Source organism: Mustelus asterias, chromosome 29 (genome assembly GCF_964213995.1).
Source record: "Mustelus asterias chromosome 29, sMusAst1.hap1.1, whole genome shotgun sequence".
NCBI lineage: Eukaryota > Metazoa > Chordata > Chondrichthyes > Carcharhiniformes > Triakidae > Mustelus > Mustelus asterias.
In genome coordinates, this window is record NC_135829.1 from 5,629,874 (window position 1) to 5,653,893 (window position 24,020).

Sequence of the window (24,020 nt, forward strand, 5' to 3'; positions counted from 1 at the left end):
CAGACTTGCCAATCCGTTTCTCCGTTCGAGGGGTTGAATTCTTACCTCTCAGCTTCCAGCAGAGTTTACACCTGATGCTTTGCTCTGTTTCCTTTACATTCCAATTCATCTCTGGAAAATAATTCTTCCCTATCTCTTCCCCCTGAAGGTACCACACCGCCCTGGGCCACTATAATTCTACAGACACTGACTCAAATTTCACTTAACATTTGACAGGGTGCATTAACCACAATTACAGCATTTACGTAGCGTAGCAACAGCCTTCTATCCTTTGCACCGGGGTGTACAACTCTGTCTTAATCACAGAATACTACAGTGCAGAAGAGGCCCTTCGGCCCATCGAGTCTGCACCACGCATGAAAGGGCCTGACCTGCCCACCTAATCCCACTTGCCAGCATTTGGCCCTTAGCCCTGAATGTTATGATGTGCCAAGTACTCACCCAGATACTTTTTAAAGGATGTGAGGCATCCCGCCTCCACCACCCTCCCAGGCAGCGCATTCCAGACCATCACCACCCTCTGGGTAAAAAAGGATTTTCCTCAAATCCCCCATAAACCTCCCACCCCTCACCTTTAACCTCTGCCCCCTCGTAACTGCGAGAGGGGAACAGTTGCTCCCTATCCACCCTTATTAAGCATTAATAACATTAAATAAAAGCAGAAAATGCTGGAAAAACTCAGCAGGTTTGGCAGAATCTATGGGTAGAGAAACAGTTAAACCCGTATAATCCTTCTGTGTTAATCAACTCACATGGTGAGTTCACAAGGCCCACTCAGACACTTCAATCTTGGCCACATTTATTGAAGACAGTGACCTGAGAAGGTGTAGGGTTCGCTGGTCTCTCTTTTCTCTGGATCAGCTGAGCTTTTTGTCTCTGCTTGCCTCTCTCGCTGCCTTACCTGCCTACCAGCTGCCATCTTCTCTTGCCAGTGTTCTAGAAGTCATGGCCCAGTAAGCAATTTCGCTGTACGGAAGCTCTTTGGGTACACGGCTGTACATAACCGAGCCAGTGCGGGCGTCATTGGTTTAGCAATGAATGTATGCTGATAGAATTAGCTCAAGATCTCGGAATTGGTGACCTTATCATTCCAAGAAGATGCCAAGGATTTGTCTGAGAAAGGGAAGATGGAAACTGTTTAGGCTTTTTTCCTGCCTAGCACAGATTGTCTGGGTCTCATCATTATAAAGGGGTGTGCTGAGAACTCAGGATTGGTAGATTCACAGCTTAGTGTTCTCAGTTTGCTCCCATTCTGTGCTCTCTCGCTCAGTTTGGGCAAAACTGCTGCAGCCTTTACAGTCCATGTTGTTTTCAATATCAAGTGACAGATTGCTGGTGATTGTGGAGCCTAGATATGTGAAGCTACCAAAAATCTCCAGCGTCATATTGTTCAACACTAATAGAATCATAGAATCTACAGTGAAGAAGGAGGCCATTCGGCCCATCGAGCCTGCACCGACAACAATCCTACCCAGGTCCTGTCCTTTCCCCGTAACCCCACATATTTACCCTCCCAATCCCCTTGTCATTGTACAAGATTATGAAGGGGATAGATAGGGCGAACGGTGGGAAGTTTTTTCCCAGATCAGAAGTGACGATCACGCAGGGTCACGGGCTCAAGGTGAGAGGGGCGAAGTATAACTCAGATATTAGAGGGATCTTTTTACACAGAGGGTGGTGGGGGCCTGGAATGCGCTGCCAAGTAGGGTGGTGGAGGCAGACACGCTGACATCGTTTAAGACTTACCTGGATAGTCACATGAGCAGCCTGGGAATGGAGGGATACAAACGATTGGTCTAGTTGGACCAAGGAGCGGCACAGGCCTGGAGGGCCGAAGGGCCTGTTTCCTGTGCTGTACTGTTCTTTGTTCTTTGTTATTAAGGGGCAATTTAGCATGGCCAATCAACCTAACCTGCACATCTTTGGACTGCGGGAGGAAACCGGAGCACCCGGAGGAAACCCACGCAGACACGGGGAGAATGTGCAAACTCCACACAGACGGTGACCCAAGCCGGGAATCAAACCCTGGTCCCTGGCGCTGTGAGAGGCAGCAATGCTAACAAACCATGCCACTCCTGTGTAGATGCAGGACCTAAAATTTAAAAGGCCATTTTAGATCGACTCCTGGAACAATCGTTTGCCTTGGTGAAAATAATTATTTTTGACCACCCTCAGGAGGCACGGGCCACACTACCCAGCTTCAAGGCCCAAGGCAGGTGCAGTCATTTCCTTCTCCCACGGCCCCTTTGCCAAGTTTTGGTTTTCAACAGAGACTAAATTTACTCTGGGTATTGATCGAAAATAAATGAACCTGACTCGGGGTTGGTTACCAGCTGGAGTCAGCAGTATCTGTGCCATTGGTTACGGGCATTCAGCCTTGGATCTTCAGGTAAGCGTTCTCCAAGGCGGCCTTCACGACACACGACAGCGCAGAGTCGCTGAGCAGAAACTGATAGCCAAGTTCCGCACACATGAGGACGGCCTAAACCGGGATGTTGGATTGATGTCACATTATCAGTAACCCCCACAGCTTGCCTCCTGGGCTTGCAGAATCTCACTAGCTGTTCTGTCTGGAGACAATACACATCTCTTTAACCTGTGTTTAATGCTCCCTCCACCCACATTGTCTGTACCTTTAAGACCTGGCTAGTTGTAGGGATTCACATTCTAATCAGTATTCTGTAACTTGATTTTGTGTCTGTTTGCACTGTTTGAGAGCATATTTCCACTCCATCTGACAAAGGAGCAGTGCTCCGAAAGCTTATGGTATTTGCTACCAAATAAACCTGTTGGACTTTAACCTGGTGTTGTGAGACTTCTTACCATTGGTTAGGAACAGGAGGCAACTTGACAAACTCTCCAGGACTAAGCTGGGAGCCTTTTCTTTAAATTCAGTTTTTATGGGGTGTAGGTGTCCCTGGCTAAACTTGCATTTATTGCCCCTCCCTAGCTGCCCTTGAGTAGGTGCTAGTAAGTTATCTTTTGAACTGCTGAAGTCCACATGGTGTAGGTATACCCACAATGCCGTGAGGAAGGGAGTTCCAGGATTTTGACCCAGCGACCATGAAGGAATATCAATATATTTCCAAGTCAGGATGGTGTGCGTCTTGGAGGGGAACTTGCAGATGGTGGTCCATAGAATCCCTACAGTGCAGAAGGAGGCCATTTGGCCCATTAAGCCTGCACTGACAACAATCCCACCCAGGCCCCATCCCCGTAACCCCAGGTATTTACCCTGCTAATCCCCCTAATCTGCACATTTTTGGACACTAAGGGGCAATTTAGCATGGCCAACCCACCTAACCTGCACATCTTTGGAGTGTGGGAGGAAACCGGAGCACCCAGAGGAAACCTAGGCAGACACAGGGAGAACGTGCAAACTCCACACAGACGGTGACCCAAGGCCGGAATTGAACCTGGGTCCCTGGCGTGCAGCAGTGCTAACCATTGTGCCACTGTGCCAATACATGGTGACATCATGCAGATACATGGTGTTCCCCTGTATCTGCTGCTCTTGTCCTTCTAAATGATAAAGGTCCTAGATTTGGAAAGTGCTGTTGAAGGAGCCTTGGTGAGTTGCTGCAGTGCATTTTGTAGATGATACTCACTGCATCAATTTGCGGACGACACAAAACTGGCAGGACTTACAGATAGTGAGGAACATTGTCAGAGGCTACAGAAGGATATAGATAGGCTGGAAATTTGGGCAAGGAAATGGCAGATGGAGTTCAATCCTGATAAATGCGAAGTGATGCATTTTGGTGGGAATAATGTAGGGAGGAGCTACACGATAAATGGAAGAACCATAAAGGGTGTAGAGACGCAGAGGGACCTGGGTGTGCAAGTCCACAGATCTTTGAAGGTGACGTCACAGGTGGAGAAGGTGGTGAAGAAGGCATATGGCATGATTGCCTTTATAGGACGGGGCATAGAGTATAAAAGTTGGGGTCTGATGTTGCAGATGTATAGAACGTTGGTTCGGCCGCATTTGGAATACTGCGTCCAGTTCTGGTCGCCACACTACCAGAAGGACGTGGAGACTTTGGAGAGAGTACAGAGGAGGTTTACCAGGATGTTGCCTGGTATGGAGGGGCTTGGTTATGAGGAGAGATTGGGGAAACTGGGGTTGTTCTCCTTGGAAAGACGGAGGATGAGGGGAGACTTAATAGAGGTGTATAAAATTATGAAAGGCATAGATAGGGTGAACGGTGGGAAGCTTTTCCCCGGGTCGGTGGTGACGTTCACGAGGGGTCATAGGTTCAAGGTGAAGGGGGGGGAGGTTTAACACAGATATCAGAAGGACATATTTCACACAGAGGGTCGTGGGGGCCTGGAATGTGTTGCCGGGCAAGGTGGTGGAGGCGGACACACTGGGAACGTTTAAGACTTATCTAGACAGCTATATGAACGGAGTGGGAATGGAGGGATACAAAAGAGTGGTCTAGTTTGGACCAGGGAGCGGCGCGGGCTAATTGTTCCTGGTTTCTCGTTTCAAGGCTTCATTCTACGATCATCTTGCTGGTGCCAGTACAGAGTGAGACTGCGGATAGTTGGGAACCTGTCTCGGGGGCAGGGAATTCATATGGTGTTCGTGGAAGTGGAAATGACTAGGGTTGGGAAGCATTTTCCGATCGGGGCCATTGTGATCTCCTGGACTCGTTTCGATCGCCTCAGGGGGTCGGAGAGGAATTTCCCAGATTTTTTTTTTTTTCCCCATATTGGCCCTGGGGTTTTTCACTCTGGGTTTTCGCCTCTCCCTGGAGATCACATGGTCTGGAATGGGGGGGTGGGGGTAAGTTAATAGGTTGTAATGAACAAAGCATCATAGCTGTGAGGGACAGCTCGGTGGATAGGATATTGGTATGTAGATAGGCTGGAAAATTGGGCGGGGATCCTGGATTCAGGATTCAATCCTGGACCGGGGAGCGGCGCGGGCTTGGAGGGCCGAAGGGCCTGTTCCTGTGCTGTATTGTTCTTTGTTCTTTGTTCTTTGTTGTCTTGCTGCATTTGGACATGGACTGCTTCAGTGTGTGAGAAGTCATAAACGGTGCTGAACATTATGTAACCTTCAATGAACACCCCCACTTCTGACCTTATTATGGAAGGAAGGTCATTGATGAAGCAGCTGATGATGGTTGGGCCTAGGACACTACTTTGAGGAACTCCTGCAGTGATGTCCCGGGACTGAGATGATAACCTCCAACCCCCACAACCATCCTCCTTTGTGCTAGGTATGATACCAGCCATTGGAGAGTTTAACCCTGATTCCCATTGATTCCAATTTTGCTCGGGCTCCTTGATGCCACACTCGGACAAGTGCGGTCTTGCAGTCAAGGGCAGTCACTCTCACCTCACCCCTTGAGTTCAGTTCTTTGGTCCATATTTGGACCATGGCTGCAGTGAGGTCAGGAGCTGAGTGGCCCTGGCAGAAGCCAAACTAAGTGTGATTGGTGTGAGAGATGGGACAGTAATTGACCTGGTTGGATTTGTCCTGCTTTTTATGGACATAACATACCTGGACAAGTTTCCACATTGTTGGTTAGATGCCAGTTTTGTCGCTGTTCTGGAACAGTTTGGCTAGGGGCACGGCAAGTTCTGGGACACAAATCTTCAGTACTGTTGCCAGAATATTGCCAGGACCCATAGCATTTGCAGTATCCAGTACCGTCAGCCATTTCCTGATATTGCGTGGAGTGAATCGAATTAGCTGAAGACTGACGCCTGTGATGCTGGGGACCTCTGAAGGAGACTGAGATGAATCATCCACTCGGCACTTCTGGCTGAAGATTGTAGCGAAAGCTTCAATCTTATCTTTTGCACTGATGTGCTGAGCTCCCCCATTAAAAATGGGGATATTTGTGGAGCCTCCCCCTCCACTGAGTTGTTTAATTGTCCACCCTTCATGACTGCAGAGCTTAGATCTGATTCGTTGGTTGTGGGATTATTTATCTCCGTCTATTGCATTAAATTAAAGATTAATCTCATGAACACTGCTCTGACTAAACCTAGGAGAACACTTCTCGTGTTACAAGGACAGACTAGATAAGCTGAGGATGTTCTCATTGGAGAAAGGAAGGTTTCACACAATCACAGAATCGTTACAGCACAGAAACACATTCGGCCCATCATGTCTGCACTGGCTCTCCAAATGAGCGATGCCCCGAGTTCCATTCCCCTGCCTTCTCCCCTAACCCTGCACATTCTTCCTATTCGGATGACAGCCTAACTCCATTTTGAAGGACTCGATTCATTCTGTCTCCACCACACTCTCAGACAGTGCATTCCAGATCCTAACCACTCACTGTGTGAATCTGTCTCCACCACACTCTCAGACAGTACATTCCAGATCCTAACCACCCGCTGTGTGAATCTGTCTCCACCACACTCTCAGACAGTACATTCCAGATCCTAACCACTCGCTGTGTGAATCTGCCTCCACCACACTCTCAGACAGTACATTCCAGATCCTAACCACTCGCTGTGTGAATCTGTCTCCACCACACTCTCAGACAGTACATTCCAGATCCTAACCACTCGCTGTGTGAATCTGTCTCCACCACACTCTCAGACAGTACATTCCAGATCCTAACCACTCGCTGTGTGTATCCGTTTCCACCACACTCTCAGACAGTGCAGTCCAGATCCTAACCACTCGCTGTGTGAATCTGTCTCCACCACACTCTCAGACAGTACATTCCAGATCCTAACCACTCGCTGTGTGTATCTGTTTCCACCACACTCTCAGACAGTGCAGTCCAGATCCTAACCACTCGCTGTGTGAATCTGTCTCCACCACACTCTCAGACAGTACATTCCAGATCCTAACCACTCGCTGTGTGTATCTGTTTCCACCACACTCTCAGACAGTGCAGTCCAGATCCTAACCACTCGCTGTGTGAATCTGCCTCCACCACACTCTCAGACAGTACATTCCAGATCCTAACCACTCGCTGTGTGAATCTGTCTCCACCATACTCTCAGACAGTGCATTCCAGATCCTAACCACTCGCTGTGTGAAAAATTTTCTCCTCATGTCTCCAATGCTTCTTTTGCCAATTACCTTAAATCTGTGCCTTCTCATTCTCGATCAGCAATGGGAACAGTTTATCCCTTGGTATTCTGTCTGGACCCCTCGTGATTTTGAATGCTGCAATCAAATCATCAAATCTTACAGGAGATTGAGAGGAGATCTGAGAGAGGTGTTAAAATCATGAGTTGTCTGGACAGAGAGAAGCTGTTACCCTTGTGGGCAGAGTCAAAAACCAGGGAGCAAAGTGCTTGGCAGAAGAAACAAAGTCGAGATTGAGAAATCTTGTTGTGCGGCAAGTGGTTACAATCTGGAATGCACTGTCTGAGAGAGTGGTGGAGACCCTGATATGGCTGCATGGTGGCACAGTGGTCAGCACTGCTGCCTCACAGCGCCAGGGACCTGGGATCGATTCCAGCCTTGGGTGACTATCTATGTGAAGTTTGCATGTTCTCCCCGTGTCTGCGTGGGTTTCCTTTGGGTGCTCCGGTTTCCCCCCACAGTCTAAAGATGTGCAGGTTAGGTGGATTGGCCATGCTAAATTGCCCCTTGGTGTCCCAAGAAGTGTAGATTAGATGGATTAGCCATGGGAAATGAATGGGGTTCCGGGGGTAGGGCGGGGGATAGGGCTTGGGTAAGATACTCTGTCAGAGAGTTGGTGCAGACTCAATGGGCTGAATGGCCTCCTTCTGCACTGTAGGGATTCTAAAAAGCTTCAATCTTTCAAAAGAGAATTGGATGAAGGAATTGCAGGACTATGGGGAAAGGGGAGGGAGCAGTGGGACTAGTTAAATTGCTCTTGCACTGAGCCAGCATGAGGTACGTGGGCCAAATGGCCTCCTTCTGCACCTGTAATGATTCTATAATTTTATTCTATGATCCTATAAAGGTCTAAAGCAAGAATTCTATAAAAATGTTTGTTTTCTTTGAACACTTCCTTCAGTGAGAGGAATACCGGCGGTTTGGAAAACAGGCTATGTGACTGGGTGGGGCAGGTAATCCAGGAATATGTCTGACCCCAGAGTTGGCAACCTGAGCAAGTTACAGAACAAACACCAGGTGATCCAACACCCGTTAAATCGACATTGTTCACCTCCACGCTAGAGCCAGTGTCAAACCAGACCAGCTGCCTTCACCTCCTGGCAGCCAGCTCTGCATCATTGAAATCCACATAGTGCAGAAAGAGGCCATTCAGCCCATCCAAGTCTGTACTGACTCTCTGAGAGAACATCTCACCCAGGCCCTTCTCTCCACCCTATCCCTATAATCATGGCTAATCCACCTAGCCTGCACATCTTTGGACACTAAGGGGCAATTTAGAATAGTCAATCCAGCTAACCTGCACATCTTTGGACACCAAGGGGCAATTTAGCATGGCCAATCCCCCTAACCTACATATCTTTGGACACTAAGGGGCAATTTAGAATAGGCAATCCACCTAATCTGCACATTTTTGGACACAAAGGGGCAATTTAGTATGGCCAATCCACCTAACCAGCACATCTTTTGGACTGTGGGAAGAAACAGGAGCATCCGGAGGAAACCCATGCAGACACGGGGAGAACATGCAAACTCCACACAGATAGTGACCCCAAGCCGGGAATCGAACCCGGTCCCTGATGCTGTGAGGCAGCAGTGCTAATCACTGTGCCGCCATGCCACCCTTAGAGGGAGAAGACTGAAGCAGATTCTTCAACTGGGGCTTTCACCAGAGAATGATTTGTGTCTGGGGAAGGAACCTGGGAAATTAAGACCTTTAATGTCACGGTTGTCTTAAAGCACTGTTTCCTTTTCTGCAGGAAGTCACAGTGCAGAGGTGGAGGAGAAGCTAATGGTTCACCTCCTGGATCCTAACAGATACAATCGGCTGATCCGACCCGCCATGAACAGCTCTGAGCTGGTCTCCATTGTCTTTCAGGTTTCACTGGCTCAGCTCATCAACGTGGTAAGTTAACAAGAGCTCCCAGATCAACAACATGCATTTATACACTGCCTCTAACTATAGTAAAACCTCCCACTCTGCTTCACAAAAACTGGCACTCAGCTGCTTCAGGAGGCATTAGACCAGGTGGCCTGTCAAACAAATAATTTATACACAGTCATGTAAAAGAGGAAAGAGACTGAGTGGTTTTGGGGAGGGAATTGAAGAGCTTAGGGCCCAGACTGTTGAAGGATTGGCTGCCAATGGTGGATTGATTAAAACCATTGAAGAATTGATGGAGTGTTGGAATGAAGTTATATAGAGCATTGTTCCAACTCTACCTGGACACTATGTCCACTTCTGAGACTAGAATCCAAGGCAGAAATTTTGGATCTGCCCAGGTCCTAGGGAGCAGATCAGAAATTCCAAGTTTATTTCTGAAGTTAGCCTAGACCCCAACTTTTTTGATTTTGGCATTCGTGTGAGCATGAGACGTTTCGTTCCAGGTATGATTCTATTGACCCACTAGATAGTTTTTATTAAAACAAACTTTATTTATGAACACAATTAAAATATAACAAAAAGCATAACTGTTACCAATTGAAAATTAACAAGGCATCATTTTTAACATCTAACTATCTCCATAGTTCCAATATAAGCAATAACCCCACAGAGATAAATCCCTCTTCAGACTAAGCTAGCACAAACAAGAACATATAGGCTCACTTGGGTGCTGGATTCCCAGGCTTTTAGCCCCTCTGGACAGATACAGAAATACAACTGTCTTCTGACTCCCATACAGCAGCCTCCAGAGAAGATTTTCTGTCAGATCCCAGTCTCAAATCCAGAGGGAAGAAGGGACTCAGAAAAAGCTGCCTGTCTCTAAAGATCACAAGCAGCAACTGACTTGATTTCTCTGAGTAAACCTCGTCGCACCCAGTCACATGACTTTTCCTGTCAATCAATCTAATTAAATCCTACCCCGAGAAACCCCAGGGATAATCACTAAAATAACCAAGCAGCATTAACACTGATTAAAACAAACATTCCAGCAATTAGGACCACTTATGCTGCTGCAGTATCAACAGGGGCTGCCAGTCACAGACAAAGCGGCACTGGTTAATAAAATTAACTGCTAAAACAAATCCTGCACAAGAAACATGACACAAAAACATTTCTTAAAGGCACAGTATCATCACAAAGGCTACAAAGGAAACCAAACCAAAGGCAATATGTTTACAAAGAACAAAGAACAATACAGCACAGGAACAGGCCCTTCAGCCCTCCAAGCCTGTGCCAATCACATTGACGTATCTAACCAACCGCTTATATCCCTCTATTCCCTGTTTGTTCATGTGCCTTTCAAGATAAGTCTTAAATGTCTCGAACGTGTCTGCCTCAACCACCTCACTAGGCAGTGCATTCCAGGCCCCCACCACCCTCTGTGTAAAAACCTCCCCCCCCGCACATCTCCACTGAACCTTTCCCCCCTTATCTTGAACTTGTGCCCCCTTGTAATTATAATTTCAGCCCTGGGAAAAAGCTTCCAACTGTTCACCCTATCCATACCCCTCATAATTTTATAAACTTTTATTTGGTTGCCCCTCAGCCTCTGTCTTTCCAGGGAGAACAATCCCAGTTTATTCAATCACTCCTCATAACTAATACCCTCCATACCAGGCAACATCCTGGTAAACCTTTTCTGTACTCCCTTCAAAGCCTCCACGTCCTTCTGGTAGTGTGGTGACCAGAATTGGACACAGTATTCCAAATGTGGCCGAACCAACATTTTAAACAACTGTAACATAATTTGCCAACTTTTATACTCAATGCCTCAGCTAATGAAGACAAGGATGCCATATGCTTTCTTCACCACCTTTTCCACCTGCCACTTTTAAGGATCTGTGGACCTGTACTCCCAGATCCTGGTAGCATCCTAGTAAATCTTTTCTGCACTCTTTCTAGTTTAATAATATTCTTTCTATAATAGGGTGACCAGAACTGTACACGGTATTCCAAGTGTGGCCTTACCAATGTCTTGTACAACTTCAACAAGACATCCCAACTCCTGTATTCAGTGTTCTGACCGATGAAACCAAGCATGCCGAATGCCTTCTTCACCACTCTGTCCACCTGTGACTCCACTTTCAAGGAGCTATGGACATGTAGCCCTAGATCTCTTTGTTCAATAACTCTCCCCAACCTGAAAGGAAGGCCCTCTGACAGCGCCTTCTGACATGATGTCTGCAAGTGTGTCAAGGGGTCACCTGTGTTCTTGCCCCCGCACCTGGTCTCCCTTCCCCTCCTGAAGGTGCTGCTTCATGCTGGTTTATGGTTCTACAGGTATCTGGCCAAGTGACTTCCTCTAATGTGAGCCCAGACAGTGAGAATCAGCTGAATATCTGGTCAGAGGAGCGGAAGAAGCTGGATAGATCGCCCCCTGGGCATTCCTGTCAGATTTTGTCCTTAGTTAACACCCACATTCGACACTGAATAACTGCTGTTCCTCGCGGAGATTGCTTAGTGCTGCACAGACTAGAATTCTAACCATATTAGCATTGTAATATTTTTACTTAGTATTCGTGTCACAAGTGGGCTTACATTAACACTGCAATGAAGTTACTGTGAAAATCCTCTAGTCGCCACACTCCAGCGCCTGTTCGGGTACACTGAGGGAGAATTTAGCACGGCCAATGCACCCTAACCTGCACGTCTTTTGGACTGTGGGAGGAAACCAGAGCACCTGGGGGAAACCCACGCAGACACAGGGAGAACGTGCAGACGCCGCACAGACAGCGACCCAAGCCAGGAATCGAACCCAGGTCTCTGGCGCAGTGAGGTTGTGGTGCTAAGCACTGTGCCACCGTGCCAGTCATATGACTATGACTAGATGGACCAAATGGTCTCTTTCTGTGCTGATTATGAGAACTTCTTTAGATACGTAAAGAACCAGTGCCACCCCCCAGTGTACATATGGGCCAGGATTCTCCAAACTCACACGCCCTGCCCTGCTACCCTGCTACCACTGCGGGCGAGAGCGGAGAATTTGGCGTTCAGCCATAGATTCATTCACTGCAGCGGGACTGGAGAATCCCAGCCGCGGGTGAGGTCGGAGAATTCCAGCCCGAAGCTTAGGATAGGGTGTAAGCATGTGTAAAACCATTCCGTGACATTTACAAATATCGTTCATGCTAACTCTCTGTGTTCCCCCCTCACCCCGCCCCCCCCCCCAACCCACCCACTCCCCTTGTGTTTAGAATGAGCGTGAACAGATAATGACGACAAACGTCTGGTTAAAACAGGTCAGTACCTCTCAAATCCTTTGCCAAAATGTGGGAATGAGCATGCGGAGCAGGGAGACAGGATGACTTCTGCTTGTGTGTCCCATTGCAGGAGTGGAATGACTATCGACTGCGCTGGGACCCTGAGCAGTTCGAAGGGATTCGCAAACTAAGGATACACGCTACCAAAATCTGGCTCCCAGACATTGTACTGTATAATAAGTAAGTTCAAAACTCATATAGCAGAACAGCAAAGAAAAAGAGACATTTCCATAGCATCTTTCATGAGTGGCATTGTGGTTAGCACTGCTACCTCACAGTGCGAGGGACCCAGGTTCAATTCCAGGCTTAGATTTAAAGTTTATTTATTTAACATTGTCATCATTTATCATTAAGCTTACATTAACACTGCAATGAAGTTACCGTGAAAATCCCCTAGTCCTGTGTGGAATTTGCACATTCTCCTCGTAGGTTTACTCCGGGTGCTCCGGTTTCAAAGTTTATTTATTAGTGTCACGAGTAGGCTGACATTAACACAGCAATGAAGTATTATAACTTAGTTGGAGTATTCGCAGCCTAGATCCAGCAGAATAATGCAGTCTCCATGATGGAAAGTGATTTGTATTTATACAGGGCCATTCAAAATCTCAGGACTATTTTTGGAGGGCAGTCAATGTTATAACAAAGTTTATTTATTTATCAGTGTCACAAGTAGGCTTACATTAACACTGCAATGAAGTTACTGTGCAAATCCCCTAGTCGCCACACTCTGGTGCCTGTTCGGGTACACTGAGGGAGAATTTAACATGGCCAATGCACCCTAACCAGCACGTCTTGTGGGAGGAAACCGGAGCAAAGCCACACAGACAACGTGCAGACTCCGTACAGACAGTGACCCAAGCCGGGAATCGAACCCGGGTCCCTGGCATCGTGAGGCAGCAGTGCTAACCACTGTGCTACCATCCCACCCCAATGTGGTTGACTCTTAAATACCCTCTGAAATAGCCCAGTAAACCATTCAGTTCAATTAGGGAACTCTTTTTGTACCAGTTCAATGAGGGGTGGGCAATAAAAGCTGGCCCAGCCAATGGCCCACATTCCCTGAACGAATTAAGAAAAAACATTTGTGACACACTTGTTCCACTCCAATTTTCTTTCTCATCCCTGGCCTCACATTTTATTCATACCCTCCACCTTTTTTATCACTTCCCCTCTATCTACCCCGCTAACCTTTCTTTCTCTCTCTTTATAGCGCTGATGGCACCTACGAGGTCTCTCTGTACACAAACGCCATTATCTCCTTCAATGGCAGCATCTACTGGCTGCCACCTGCCATCTATAAGAGCGCCTGCAGGATCGAGGTGAAACACTTCCCCTTTGACCAGCAGAACTGCCCCATGAAATTCAGGTCGTGGACATACGACAACTCTGAAATCGACCTGATCCCCAAGACTGATGGCGCCAGCATGGACGACTTCACTCCCAGCGGTGAGTGGGACATAGTGACACTCCCCGGGAGAAGGAATACCAATCCATCGGACCCGAATTACGTCGATGTGACGTACGACTTCATCATTAGGCGAAAACCCCTCTTCTACACCATCAACCTCATCATCCCATGCATCCTCATCACCTCTCTGGCCATTCTGGCCTTCTATCTCCCATCAGACTGCGGCGAGAAGATGACCCTCTGTATCTCTGTTCTGCTCGCGCTGACTGTGTTCCTCCTCTTGATTTCCAAGATTGTCCCTCCCACCTCCTTAGACGTTCCGTTGATTGGGAAGTACCTCATGTTCACCATGGTGCTGGTAACCTTTTCTATCGTGGCCAGTGTCTGTGTGCTGAACATTCACCATCGCTCCCCTAGCACGCACACCATGCCCCAATGGGTGAAGACCATTTTCCTGGATAGGCTGCCTTCCCTCCTCTTTATAAAGAGGCCTCAGAACAATTGGACCAAGCAACGGCCGCACCATTGCAGGAACAGCAACCTCTGCAGTGCCCACCTGAGTCCGGAAAAGAACTCTGCTTTCTTTATAAACCCGACGTCCTCCAAAGTTTTTGACTTCAATTTGATAGAAGCGCCTGATAGCTTTGGCTGTCGTCAAGACCCGAGGCTGAGAGCGTCCAGGTACCCGGCCGAATTGCAGGATGCTCTCAACGGGGTAAAATTCATCGCGGACCACATGAAGAATGATGATGAGGATCAAAGAGTAAGTGCGATTTGACTGAATCAAGTGGGGCCACAGATCCCCAGGTTTTACTGAGGTGGTAGCCATGACCCAGTGGTGGGGTGACCATTCATCTGGTTTCTAGCAGTTCTGTCTAGTCTTTCCGTCAGATATTTTTTACTCTGGGATCACTAAAAATGCCCTGAGGAGTTCTTGTGGCGCAGTGGGCTAGCGTCCCTGCCTCTGAGCTGGATGCTCCGGGTTCGAGTCCCACCTCAGGACTTGATGGTCAAGGAAGGTGCATTCATAATGCGGTCAAACTGGTTGAGTGCCAACCTGCAAAATCCTTCCAAACACGCCAATGGCTGGCGGTAAGAGCGGGGGAGACTCCTGGTCAGCCATGCTTGATGTGGAGTGGTGCCCTTGGCAACAGATTGGTGACCTGTTCCATAAGACCATAAGATATAGGAGCAGAATTAGGCCATTCGGCCCATCGAGTCTGCTCCACCATTCAAACATAGCTGATATGGTTCTCATCCTCATTCTCCTGCCTTCTCCCCCAACCCTTGATCCCCTTATTGATCAAGAACCTATCTATCTCTGTCTTAAAGACACTCAATGACCTGGCCTCCACAGCCTTCTGTGGCAATGAGTTCCACAGATTCACCACCCTCCGGCTGAAGAAATTCCTCCTCATCTCAGTTTTAAATGAGCGTCCCTTCACTCTGAGGTTGTGCCCTCGAGTTCTAGTCTCTCCCACTAGTGGAAACATCCTCTCAATGTCCACTCTATCCAGACCTCTCAGTATTCTGTAAGTTTCAATTAGATCACCCTCTCCATCCTTTTAAACTCCATCGGGTGTAGACCCAGAGTCCTCAACCGTTCTTTATGTGACAAACCCTTCATTCCTGGGATCATTCTTGTGAACCTCCTCTGGTCCCCCTCCAAGGCTAGCACATTAGGTATGAGGCCCAAAATTGCTCACAATATTCCAAATGGGGTCTGACCAGAGCCTTATACAGCCTCAGAAGTACACCCCTGCTCTTGTATTCTCGCCCTCTTGACATGAATGCTAACATTGCATTTGCCTTCCTAACTGCCGATTGAACCTGCACGTTAACCTTAAGAGAATCCTGAACCAGGAATCCCAAGTCCCTTTGTGCTTCAGATTGTCGAAGTCTCTCTCCATTTAGAAAATAGTCTACACTTCTATTGTTCCTTCGGGAAGTAGTTCCGGGAATTATTAGCTATGGAAACAGACAAAAGTCTGCCTTGGCGTACCACTTGGTGTAGGGGGAGAATTGGAATAGGAAAAATGCCCAGATCCACGGAGACTTGGCTCTGTACCCCATTGTGGGCCCACAAATGGTCATGAGCTCACATCTCCGGCTGCCCTTCCAGCCCCAAGTCCAGCATCTCAGAATTACAGAGGAAGGCCATTCGGCCCATCATGTCTGCACTTGCATGGTGACCTGCCTCCCAATCACAGGAACTCTCCGTGTTAACAAACTCTTTGATTGGTCAATGCTGAAAGAAACTCAGGACAGCAAGGACAGTTGCTCGGAAAGGGTAACCCAAGACAAACAGACCTGGGCTAAGGGCTGCCAAAGGTCTTTCACGCAAAGAGAACCTAATCCTCTATGGCCGCTGGCTTCAATCCACCATCCCCATAGATGAACTAGCCTGAGACATCCAGACCCCTCCAGTTCCCGAAGAAACTCCCAGACAGAGAAAATAACCCACTGGCTGATCCATTCCCAAACACCTTTATTGAGAGAAACTAAAGACGTCATTTAGTTATGATGAGTTGGTGTTTGAGTTTATATATTTTTTTAAACTTTTGGAATTACAAAATAGAGTACTGGGCAGTGTTGGTATCCCTGAGGCAGCGTCCACCCTATTCAGTGGGTAGCTCTCACACTCCTGTGTCAAAATGATGTGAGTTCAAGTCCCACACCAGAGACTTGAGCAGAAAGTCAAGGCGGCACGGCGGCACAGTGGCACAATTCCAGCCTTGGGATTATTCCACATACTTCTGAATTGTGCCTTGTAGATGGTGTATAGGCTTTGGGGAGGCAGGAGGTGAGTTACTCTCCCCAGGATTCCTAGCCTCTGACCTGCTCTTGTAGCCACAGTATTTATATGGTTAGTCCAGTTGAGTTTCTGGTTAATGGTAACCCCCAGGCTGTTGATACTGGGGGATTCAGCAATGGTAATTGCCAATGTCAAGGGAGATGGTTAGGTTCTCCCTTGTTGGAGATGGTCATTGCCTGGCACTTGTGTGGTGCAAATGTTATTTCTCAGCCCAAGCCTGGATATTGTCCTCACTGAAAAAATTGTCCAGGTCCTGCTGCATTTGGACATGCTTCAGTTTGTGAGGTGTCATGAACATTGTGCAATCTTCAGTGAACATCACCACTTGTGTGGCACGAATGTTACTTGCCACTTGTCAGCCCAAGCCTGGGTATTGTCGAGGTCTTGTTGCAATTCATAGAATCCCTGCAGTGCAGCGGAAGGCCATTCAGCCCATCAGGTCTGCATCGGCTACAATCCCACCCAGGTCTCACTCCCGTAATCCTATATATTTACTCCACTAATCCCCCTGACACTAGGGGCAATTTAGCATGGCCAATCAACCTAACCCGCGCATCCTTTGGACTGTGGGAGGAAACAGGCGCACCCGGAGGAAACCCATGCAGACACGGGGAGAACGTGCTAACTCCACACAGACAGTACCCCGAGGCCAGAATCGATGGGACATGGGCATCACTGGCTGGGCCAGCATTTGTTGCCCATCCCTAGTTGCCCTTGATCTGAATGCCTTGCTCGGCCATTTCAGAGGGTAGTTGAGAGTCAACCACATTGCTGTGGCTTTGGAGTCACATGTAGGCCAGACTGGGTAAGGACGGCAGATTTCCTTCCCTAAAGGACATGAGTGAAACAGATGGGTTTTTCCGACAATCGACAATGGTTTCATGGTCATCAGTAGATCCTTAATTCCAGATATTTTTTATTGAATTCAAATTCCATCATCTGCCGTGGCGGGATTCGAACCCGGGTCCCCTGAACATTAGCTAAATTTCTGGATTAATAATTTTGTGGTAATACCACTAGGCCATCGCTTTCCCTGTTATATATAAATATAGATGAAATAAATATTAAAATATGTGTAAAATATATATATAGTATATATATATATACTATATATATATATATATATACTCGGGTGGACTCTCAGAGGCTTTTTCCCAGGGTGGAAATGTCTGCTACGAGAGGACACAGGTTTAAGGTGCTGGGGGGTAGGTACAGGGGAGATGTTAGGGGTAAATTTTTCACACAGAGGGTGGTGGGCGAGTGGAATCGGCTGCCGTCAGGGGTGATGGAGGCGAACTCAATAGGGTCTTTTAAGAGACTCCTGGATGAGCACATGGAGCTTAATAGGATGGAGGGTTATAGGTAGGTCTAGAAGGTAGGGATGTGTTCGGCACAACTTGTGGGGCCGAAGGGCCTGTTTGTGCTGTAGTTTTTCTATGTTTCTATGTTTCTATAGTAAAAGGATTAAGATATGGAAGAAAGCCAGCTATTCACCCTGCCTATACAGTGTATAACCCTGTATATACTGATATACTCCCCCACATTGCTCCCCCTCTTTAGTTCTGAAAAAGAGTCATGTACAACATTAACTCTGTTCGTCTTCCTACAGATGCTGCCAGACCTGCTGAGTTTTTTAACATTCTCTGTTCTCAATGCACTCTGTGACCTTGTTTTGTGTTACATTAATTATATGAAATGTATCTGAAACTAGGATAGTTTACAGAAACTGCTCCATGTAGGAAAAATAAGTATTTCTTGTGTAACTCTCTTTACATTCCCGATCACTGTCTGTGCGGAGTCTGTACGTTCTCCCCGTGTCTGTGTGGGTTTCCTCCGGGTTCTCCTGTTTCCTCCCACGGTCCGAAAGACATGCTGGTTAGGTGCGTCGGCCATGCTAAATTTCCCCTCAGTGTACCCGAACAGGCGACGGAGTGTGGGCGGCACGGTGGCACAGTGGTTAGCACTGCTGTCTCACAGCGCCAGGGACCCCGGTTCAATTCTGGCCCTGGGTCGTCACTGTCTGCGTGGAGTTTGCACGTTCTCCCCGTGTCTGCATGGATTCCCTCCGGGTGCCCTGGTTTCCTCCCACAGTGCAAAGATGTGCAGGTTAGGTGGATTGGCCATGCTAAATTGACCCTTAGTGTCCAAAGATGTGCAGGTTAGGTGGATTGGCCGTGCTAAATTGACCCTTAGTGTCCAAAGATGTGTAGGTTAGGGGGATTGGCCATGCTAAATTGACCCTTAGTGTCCAAAGATGTGTAGGTTAGGGGGATTGGCCATGCTAAATCGATCCTAGTGTCAGGGGGATTCGCGGGATAAATATATGGGGTTAAGGGAATAGGGCCTGGGTGGGATTGTGGTCGGTGCAGATTCGATGGACCGAATGGCCTCCTTCTGCACTGTAGGGAGTCTATGATTCCTCCCACAATCCGGAAGACGTGCTGGTTAGGGTGCATCGGCCGTGCTAAATTCTCCCTCAGTGTACCCGAACAGGCGACTAGGGGATTTTCACAGTAACTTCATTGCAGTGTTAATGTAAGCCTACTTGTGACACTAATAAATAAACTTACTTTGCATATATAAAAATGTATCAAATTTGTCTTCCAGGTGACTGAAGACTGGAAATATGTGGCCATGGTGATAGATCGTTTGTTCCTCTGGGTTTTTATTGTGGTTTGTGTTTTGGGGACAGTGGGATTATTTCTGCAACCGTTTTGTCAGTCACAATATCACTGAGCTCTGATGGATCTCTGCTGGTTCACACAAACTTTCACTGTGCGCAGAGATTTTTAAACATGGATTGTTTTGTGCAAGCAAGATGGATGGTCCAAGAATGATGTACATGCTTCAACTGTCCTCCAATATGCCCTCCCCTTATCTGCAAAATGTCTGCACTATATCAAGAGGCATTATTATATGAATTGTCGCCTACTTTTGCCTTATTTACCGACTTTTATTAAACATGCAAGGATTTGATTTGATACAAAATACTATTAACTTTGTAATTTCTTTTTCCAATTTTGGAAGCTGCACTGTTCTAAATAAACCACAACACTGCAAAACAGTTTGTCAGCCTGTTTTGTGTCAAATCGCTGCAGTTGATTTGATTTGATTTATTATTGTCGAATGTATTGGGATACAGTGAACAGTATTGTTCCTCGCGCGCTATACAGACAAAGCATACCGTTCATAGAGAAGGAAAGGAGAGGGTGCAGAATGTAGTGTTACAGTCATAGCTAGGGTGTAGAGAAAGATCAGCTTAATGCAAGGTAAGTCCATTCAAAAGTCTGACAGCAGCAGGGAAGAAGCTGTTCTTGAGTCGGTTGTACCTTTTTCCCGACGGAAGAAGGTGGAAGAGAGAATGTCCGGGGTGCGTGGGGTCCTTGATTATGCTGGCTGCTTTGTCGAGGCAGCGGGAAGTGTAGACTGAGTCAATGGAAGGGAGACTGGTTTGCGTGATGTATTGGGCTACATTCATGACCCTTTGTAGTTTCTTGCGGTCTTGGGCAGAGCAGGAGCCATACCAAGCTGTGATACAACCCAGAAAGAATGCTTTTTATGGTGCATCTGTAAAAGTTGCCATGATGTGGAGATGCCTCTTTCTGCACTGCAGGGTTTCTATGATTCTATGCCAGCATTGGACTGGGGTGGGCACAGTAAGAAGTCTCACAACACCAGGTTAAAGTCCCAACAGGTTTATTTGGTAGCACGAGCTTTCAGAGCGCTGCCCCTTGAAGGGGCAATGCTCCGAAAGCTCGTGCTACCAAATAAACCTGTTGGACTTTAACCTGGTGTTGAGAGACTTCTTACTCTGTAAAAGTAGGTGAGAGTCGTAGCAGACATGCCGAATGTCAATGGATGGGAGGCTGGTTTGTGTGATGGATTGGGCTACATTCATGACCCTTTGTAGTTTCTTGCGGTCTTGGGCAGAGCAGGAGCCCATACCAAGCTGTGATACAACCAGAAAGAATGCTTTCTATGGTGCAACTGTAAAAGTTGGTGAGAGTCGTAGTTTAAGAAACTGTCTATTCCATCACACCTCTCTTGGACATATCCAACATCTGTATAAAGGGACATATCCAACATCTGTATGAAGGGACATATCCAACATCTGTATGAAGGGACATATCCAACATCTGTATGAAGGGACATATCCAACATCTGTATGAAGGGACATATCCAACATCTGTATGAAGGGACATATCCAACATCTGTATAAAGGGACATATCCAACATCTTTATAAAGGAACATATCCAACATCTGTATAAAGGGACATATCCAACATCTTTATAAAGGGACATATCCAACATCTGTGTAAAGTGGCTGTGCCATTTGTTTCAATCCAGTCTTGCTTTCATGGCTCTTGTTTCCAGTACTCTTGAGTTACTGATGAGTTTTTGTCGGGTAATATTTGCTTCTGAAGTGCTAATTTGAGCCAACAGTGCTTTATACCTTAGATGAGATTGACACCATGTCTGGTCAAATCATATCACCAGACAATGGAAAAACCTGCGTGCAAAAAATTCAGTCCTTGTGTGATTCAGACCCTGTATGTGTACTGACACATAAATCCTGGCCAGCCAGCGATGCCCGTGTCCCACAAATGAATACAATTCCAGTCGGTGATTTTTTTAGATGCAATTTTCATGTTGAGTTGTTTTGATCCAAAGGAACTTTGTTTTCTGACCACACTGACTTTTGCTGGGGTATATCTCACTGGGACACTGAGAAATCTTGGGTACCTTACCCAATGTGCTTATTTGGGCAGTGGGTTACTTGCATCACAATCAATTTCAGCCTCATGTGATATCCACACATGGAAACACCACCAATCAGGGCGGCACGGTGGCACAGTGGTTAGCACTGCTGCCTCACAGCGCCAGGGACCCGGGTTCAATTCCTGGCTTTGGTAACTGTCAGTATGGAGTTTGCACATTCTCCCCGTGTCTGCATGGGTTTCCTCCCATAGTCCGAAAGACGTGCTGGTTAGGGTGCATTGGCCGTGCTAAATTCTCCCTCAGTGTACCTGAAACAGGCACCGGAGTGTGGCGACTAGGGGATTTTCACAGTAACTTCATTGCAGTGTTAATGTAAGCCTACTTTTGACACTAATAAACTTCAGCACATAAATGTCACAGCATACAGGCACTGAGCGTTGTGTTAATTTTTACTAATTGCGATTTATCTAGTTTGTTAGCAACAGAAGGCCCACTCTGACAGAACAATCTTTTACACATCTGGATTTACAGATGTGTTCAGAATGATGAGATTCTCTAAATACATTTGTAATTCACTTAAAAGGGAAACAAAATAATCTATAACAAAGAACAAAGAACAATACAGCACAGGAACAGGCCCTTCGGCCCTCCAAGCCCGTGCCGCTCCCTGGTCCAAATTAGACCATTCTTTTGTATCCCTCCATTCCTACTCCATTCATATGGCTGTCTAGATAAGTCTTAAATGTTCCCAGTGTGTCTGCCTCCACCACCTTGCCTGGCAGCGCATTCCAGGCCCCCACCACCCTCTGTGTAAAATATGTCCTTCTGATATCTGTGTTAAACCTCCCCCCCTTCACCTTGAACCTATGACCCCTCGTGAACATCACCACCGACCTGGGGAAAAGCTTCCCACCGTTCACCCTATCTATGCCTTTCATAATTTTATACACCTCTATTAAGTCTCCCCTCATCCTCCATCTTTCCAGGGAGAACAACCCCAGTTTACCCAATCTCTCCTCATAACTAAGCCCCTCCATACCAGGCAACATCCTCTGTACTCTCTCCAAAGCCTCCACGTCCTTCTGGTAGTGCGGCGACCAGAACTGGACGCAGTATTCCAAATGCGGCCGAACCAACGTTCTATACATCTGCAACATCAGACCCCAACTTTTATACTCTATGCCCCGTCCTATAAAGGCAATCATGCCATATGCCTTCTTCACCACCTTCTCCACCTGTGACGTCACCTTCAAGGATCTGTGGACTTGCACACCCAGGTCCCTCTGCGTATCTACACCCTTTATGGTTCTGCCATTTATCGTATAGCTCCTCCCTACATTATTTCTACCAAAATGCATCACTTTGCATTGATCAGGATTGAACTCCATCTGCCATTTCTTTGCCCAAATTTCCAGCCTATCTATATCCTTCAATAGCTTCTGACAATGCTCCTCACTATCTGCAAGTCCTGCCAATTTTGTGTCGTCTGCAAACTTACTGATCACCCCAGTTACACCTTCTTCCAGATCGTTTATATAAATCACAAACAGCAGAGGTCCCAATACAGAGCCCTGCGGAACACCACTAGTCACAGGCATCCAGCCGGAAAAAGACCCTTCCACTACCACCCTCTGTCTTCTGTGACCAAGCCAGTTCTCCACCTATCTAGCTACCTCCCCCTTTATCCCATGAGATCCAACCTTTTTCACCAGCCTACCATAGTTTTATAAAAGACTGGTTCATCTAGCCTATCCGTTTCCACTAAGATGTCTACTTTTCTCAAGGTTGAGACAAACAAAAGAACTCTCCAGGAATGCAGGACAGTGAAGTCAGGATGCCTGCAGTCTCTTAATTCCCCCATGAATTAACCGATGCACTGCTTACTTAACAGGATTTGAAGATGTCGGCATTGGACTGGGGTAAGCACAGTAAGAAGTCTCACAACACCAGGTTAAAGTCCAACAGGTTTATTTGGTAGCATGAGCTTTCGGAGTGTCGCTCCTTCACCTGATGAAGGAGCGACACTCCAAAAGCTTGTGGTACCAAATAAACCTGTTGGACTTTAACCTGGTGTTGTGAGACTTCTTACTGTACTTAACAGGAGCCAGATTTACAACCTTACACATTCGCAGAACAATATGTTTTGTTTCACGTCTGTAATATTCCTGTTCTCATAAATATCAGCACCATGATAGATCCACTTGCTTACGAGTTTTGAAATGCAACAGTTACGTGTCACTGTGGCACAGTGGTTAGCACTCATGCCTCACAGCTCCAGGGACCCGGGTTCGATTCCCGGCTTGGGTGACTATCTGTGCAGAGTCGGCATGTTCTCTCCGTGGGTGTTGTTATGGCTCAGGTCAGAAAATCCAGTGTTTTATGGAGCCCACCTGGACCATACGTTTTGCACCTTGAATTTGGCACGGGTGAGCATGATATGGTTCACCTCAGGTACGATTCACATGACCCACTAGGGAGCTTTTACCAAACAAAATTTATTTAAGAATATAGTTAACATGTATGGAAAGAAAATTAGCAATAACTTTTATCAATTACAAACAACCACAATAATGTATAACCCTTAACAAATATATCAGTAGAGATAGGCGAGGTGATGAGAGTCAGTAGAGATAGGCGAGGTGATGAATGGATACTTTTCTTCAGTGTTCACCAAGGAGAGGGACCATGTTTTTGAGGAAGAGAAGGTGTTACAGGCTAATAGGCTGGAGGAAATAGATGTTCGGAGGGAGGATGTCCTGGCAATTTTGAATAAACTGAAGGTCGATAAGTCCCCTGGGCCTGATGAA

General features: G+C 46.9%; 1 protein-coding gene across 1 annotated transcript; it reads left to right on the plus strand.

The window, feature by feature from the left end:
- The first annotated feature begins 8,832 nt into the window (after positions 1–8,832).
- Positions 8,833–19,552, plus strand: LOC144480486 (neuronal acetylcholine receptor subunit beta-4-like). The gene is made up of 5 exons (XM_078199975.1): positions 8,833–8,972; positions 12,221–12,250; positions 12,342–12,451; positions 13,482–14,442; positions 19,102–19,552. Exons 1-5 carry the CDS (start codon positions 8,859–8,861, stop codon positions 19,228–19,230), a joined length of 1,344 nt encoding a protein of 447 aa, XP_078056101.1. The 5' UTR covers positions 8,833–8,858; the 3' UTR covers positions 19,231–19,552.
- The last annotated feature ends 4,468 nt before the right edge of the window (positions 19,553–24,020 follow it).